At 42.8% G+C, this 4841-nt stretch overlaps 2 protein-coding genes across 2 annotated transcripts in view; one reads left to right on the forward strand and one right to left on the reverse strand.

The window, feature by feature from the left end:
• Nucleotides 1–538: 538 nt before the first annotated feature.
• On the reverse strand, nt 539–1768 carry VTP01DRAFT_8158 (uncharacterized protein; the record flags this gene model as incomplete). The annotated part of the gene is made up of 1 exon (XM_069387248.1): nt 539–1768. One exon carries the CDS (start codon nt 1766–1768, stop codon nt 539–541), a length of 1230 nt encoding a protein of 409 aa, XP_069241036.1.
• Nucleotides 1769–3088: 1320 nt separating this feature from the next.
• The window catches only part of VTP01DRAFT_8159 (uncharacterized protein), a gene marked incomplete at both ends in the record, with an annotated part of 3439 nt that continues 1686 nt past the window's right edge, over nt 3089–4841 (forward strand). The window contains 10 exons of the mRNA XM_069387249.1: nt 3089–3115; nt 3182–3276; nt 3345–3425; nt 3487–3631; nt 3699–3752; nt 3814–3933; nt 3991–4089; nt 4154–4370; nt 4437–4497; nt 4571–4775. Coding sequence (XP_069241037.1) covers nt 3089–3115; nt 3182–3276; nt 3345–3425; nt 3487–3631; nt 3699–3752; nt 3814–3933; nt 3991–4089; nt 4154–4370; nt 4437–4497; nt 4571–4775 — 1104 coding nt within the window. The remainder of the gene's footprint in view (nt 3116–3181; nt 3277–3344; nt 3426–3486; nt 3632–3698; nt 3753–3813; nt 3934–3990; nt 4090–4153; nt 4371–4436; nt 4498–4570; nt 4776–4841) is intronic.

Genomic DNA, 4841 nt, shown 5'->3' on the forward strand with positions numbered 1-4841 from the left:
CCTATCATGTCCGCCTCAATATTTGTTACTGGACGAACACATGGATGCAGAATATCATCTGTTTCAAATATTGCGCTGTATTAGCTAGCCATAGATATAATATCTAGGAGTTTTGTTGTGATATAACGATTGGACACTTTCAGCAATGCATTGGATGCTGAACAGTGCATGTAGCTATACGCATAAACTACGTGCAAGAGGTATCCATCGGTACCATAATAATTATTGCATGACCATCGAAGAAATGTAAATTAAAACAGCCCTAGTGCATGGCGCAGAGTAATTAATATCATTGGCATTGTAGGTCCATCCTGTTGCGCGGGACACGTAATAGTCTCGTCGTTCTTGCTGCTGACGCCTCCAATTGATAAATCGGTTCAGCCGTAACAAGGTTCGATGCACGTGAAGCCAGTGCAAAGATCTTTTGCATAATCACAAAATCATGACAGGTTATTAACAAATGATGAAAGAATCCGTACATTGAAACACAGTTTTGGTAATATGCTATAAGGGAATATAGAAAGGGAACGAAGGATATTTACAACAGATTTGCATCTAACGATTGCTGAATAATTGTATAAGTTTCTCGGAGTGGCAAGTCCACAGATTCATCAATTTCAACGGGTGCTCGGATATATTGCCGGATATCCGTGGTTTCTTGAGCAGTTGGATGTTGTTCCAGCCGCATTCGTGCTTCTTCCTGATCGGTATGTAAGCGAATGGTCTCGATATCATCGCGGTCAAATCTATCGACCTTATTGTCCGGCAGGATGGCGTGCATGCTGTTCGATGTGATCTCCGGAAACTCTGACCGATCAATGTTACATCCTTTCAATCCAATCATATACAATGTCCTGTTTCCGTGGATCAGTTTCCGTACGCCTTTCCCGGTGACATGTTCGCAGAATGAAATGTCGAGAAACAGCAAATGCGGCAAGTGTTTTTCAATTGCACGCAGACTTTCATCAGTGATCGCGCATGCCATTAACGTAAGGTCTACCAGCATTGGATGTAGCTGTACAAACCGTACAACAGCTGCATCATTGACCTCGTTGCGTCCAGTCATTGAAAATGATGATAATTCGGGCAAGACAATTTGTCCTTCCTCGTCGATAAGCAACGCGTTGATAAAATCGTTCACTCGGTATCGTTCGCTGCATACAATATCAAGGTGCCGAAGATGACGAAATGCCCTGAGATCACGCGCTGTATCATCCACATTGAGCCATTTGCAGCCGGATAAATCGAGAAACTGCAATGGACAATGCGCTAAAGGGAGTAGCGTGAAAGATGATAGATTTTCGCAATCTCGCAGCGTAAGTCTTTTTAGGTGGCGGCAACCACCAAGATGATGTGCAGATCGATATGTTATCTTTGCTCCATCCAAGTACAATTCTTGAAGCTGGCTGCAGTGTCGCGATAGAAGAGATATACTCTTATCCGTCAGTAGTTCAGCATTATCAACAATAAGCTGCTCGAGTTGCGGCATATGCTTGATCAACGTTATACACTCATCGTCCGAGATGGGACGATGGACGTATACGTAGAACCGTCGTATGTAGTTCCCAAGTGGCCTCTTTGTGTTTGTAAGACAATGTACAAAATTGTGGAATTGCGAATCGTAAGGTAAATCGGGGGAGCGCCACAAGAGGGGAATGGCAGCCGAGTTGAAGCGACGATCAACAAAGGCGCAACGGTACAGGTCCAGCTGGGACAGTGGTCGCAATATCAAGCCTAGTATCTCTATAGGCAGGTCGACTATTTTCATATCATGCGTCTTTGGAAGCCGAGTTGAGTTGCACAAGGAGAAATTTGCACGAGCGAGGACGAGGAGCAGCGAGGCAGAAAAAAAAAAAAGAGGGGCCAGCAATGGGTTTCACTCGACATTTTCATGCCCTTTCCTCCGAGGAAATCCCTATTATCCAAAGGAGGATATGGCAGTAATGATGGCCCAGGTCGATTTTAGAATAACAAGGTTCACAACAGGCATCGAATGCTGTTTAGAGTCTGTTTCCAGCAGCTCTATCCCTCCCTTTATGAATCTGATACTGTACCTCAGTACATATTCTACGTCCATCTACTTTTCGTTGCAATAACCAACAGTGAGGCTAAATTGTTTGATGAGCTCAAAGTCTTCAATTGCGCAAGTTCACGTTACATCCCACGTGGTATCTGGAAATGCCATGTATTCAAGCTGAACTAATGCAAGAGATAGTACAATGAGATAGCCAAATTAAACTTCTTTAAGATTCTATGGCGAGGCAGATTAAATATGTAAGCCCTCTTTGAAGATCTTTCAGAACAGCATTGCCGCTTGGATATTTATGCGTTTTGCAGCAGTAGTGTTTGAGATGATTTTAGTATTCCCCTCACTTGTACTGTATGGAGCGAGATTATTTGATGTCACAAACGACCCTTGAGAGTAATTGTTAGCCTTTGGCTGCGACTACCTTCCTACCGTATTCAACAATTATTTTATTTAACAAGTCTTTCGCAAGATTGCCAAGCATCAAATTTCGGTAAATCCGAGCAAGTAGATTCATATCTGCGCCCACAACATTGTACGACCGTATGGCAGAATATCTGGGAGACAGATGAGAAAAAATAGTCAACTGTGTACAATTTGCTCTTACTACAATGTATTCCAAGACGGATTCGTACACATTTTCTCCTTGACAATATGCCTTTTTTTTGTCGACTGCTGCGCTGCAAGGAGTCGCTCCCTGCATTTATTAGATCTTTCCGCGATAATAGCGATATTATTTGCCTGGCTCTTGTACGACAAGCTGTCGGTCGGAAAAATATCAAAGTGATATACATTGCATGAAGTGTGTATGCTCCCCTCTCTCTCTTTCTCTCACACACAGACTGTGCATACGCTCAACTACAAACGAGGCCAACAAGAAAAGGCATTGTAAAGCAAAAAGTCATAAAGACTTGCATATCCCAGATTTGACACGGCTTGCGTGGAAGTGAGTTGTAATATCGTAACAGTTTGATTTCATCTTTTTGCCGTGACGGCAAAGTCGGGTTTTGTCGCACTACTGCCTTGCTTCTTTCCCTCTTCCTTTCGATTCATATACCCGCCATGACTTCATTTGCAGACACTTTCTTGGTAAAGCTTTGAATTCTTGTAAATTGGGACGTACAGTAGCGCTCATTTCCCAGGTGCATTTATTAGACGGCACGGCCTAGAGATGGTATTGACATTGTCCATGAGCGCTCTCGAGCTGGGAAAACGCTCGACGAAGAGCTCGCTCAATATTTCAAGGAAAGGTTGTAGTAAAAGATATGGAGGATTTCCTGTGAAAATCCGCATGCTCATATGTGTATGAAATAATTAGAGCAGCCATTGAAGATCAGTATGCCAAAAGTCTTGTCAAGGCATCCAAACGTCTTTATGTCATGGATAAAAGTTCTCTTGGGTCGGTGTAAAAAACGAATTCAATGGGAAAAAGCGCATAAAGATTGACGCCCAGGATCTAGAAATTTTGCCCCCGTGTGGGATCTTCTTGTGAATGAGTTTACCGAAGTATCCACGATACACGCAGTCTTTAGTTACAAGATTGCTGAGGAAATTGAGAAACCTCTAAAAACTCAGGCATCTGCAGAGTACAATGAGATCGGAAAGGTATGAATCGATCAGCAAGAAGCGTTCGATGATTTTTTCCGGTTATGGACTCTATCGCCGTATGTAGATTGAGCCGACAATGCAAAAGCTCGCAAGAGATTTTGATGAGAATGAAAAAAAGGTACTATTTTGCATGAATGCTGACTGGGATGTAAAATTAAATGCTGATTGATGCGCTGTAGACAAAAAAGACTGGCGAGAAGGGCAATCTATTCAAACGTTCCACGAAGAATGGGACGGCGAAAAGGGCAAGAGATGATGCAGCGACTAATTGGCGCACACAAGGACCTAGATATCTGGAGGTACTTCAGCATAGAAACATCCGAGACTTCCAGCAATTGTACTAAAACATTTATTAGCTCCATCAAGCCGCAGAAGAAGCACGATTAAATAGGCTTAAATCGATGGTCGAAAAGTTTGAACAGATGCAATCGGAGCAAATGTTGCAAAGAATAGAGGTAATATATGCAGTTGGTATCCATTCAAGGAAATAATGTGTCTAATTTCTCATCTGTGGACAAGTTTGCGAATGTTGTAATGTCTGCAGCTACTGCGTTCGACGTACAAAACGAGATAACGCAATTTTGTCAAGAACGTGGCAGTAAATTGGCAAGAGTATCCCGAGGGCCAGACGAAGCTAGGCGCGGAAGTGTAGATAGTCGGCAGGACAGTATACTAGCACCGAGCGAACGCAGCTTTTCTCAACCAACAGGCCGACCAGAAAAACGGTCTAGCAGAGGTAAGAAATAGACAGTTCTGCATTGATGCTCCCGGGTTATTAAAACATTTGGTGATTTCATTACAGTTATGTCAGCCTTTTCTCTTCGACGCAAGAATAGAAATGCTTCTGCAACGAAATTACCTGAGTAAGTGTAAAATCAAATACGACTTTTGTCTAGATTCGATGCTAATTAGTTTTCCTTTGTTGTTGCATATCAGTAATTTTGAAACCATTGAAGAAGTACCTACTGAACAGGCAGTTTCATCACCTGTAACTTCGAACATTGAAGAATCAACAACTGCTCAAAAATACGAGCAGCAGCAGCAGCAACAACAACAACCATCTCCCTCGTCAGCAAACACACCGCCTCAGCAATCGAACTTTGCAACTTCAAGCTTCCCTGTAGATCAAACATCATCTAAAGTATGGTTTGAGAGAGAGAGAGAGAGAGAGAGAGAGAGAGAGAGAGAGAGAGAGAGAGAGAGAGAG

Source organism: Rhizomucor pusillus, assembly GCF_041956525.1.
Source record: "Rhizomucor pusillus strain CBS 183.67 unplaced genomic scaffold VTP01scaffold_5, whole genome shotgun sequence".
In the NCBI taxonomy this organism is placed as follows: Eukaryota; Fungi; Mucoromycota; class Mucoromycetes; order Mucorales; family Lichtheimiaceae; genus Rhizomucor; species Rhizomucor pusillus.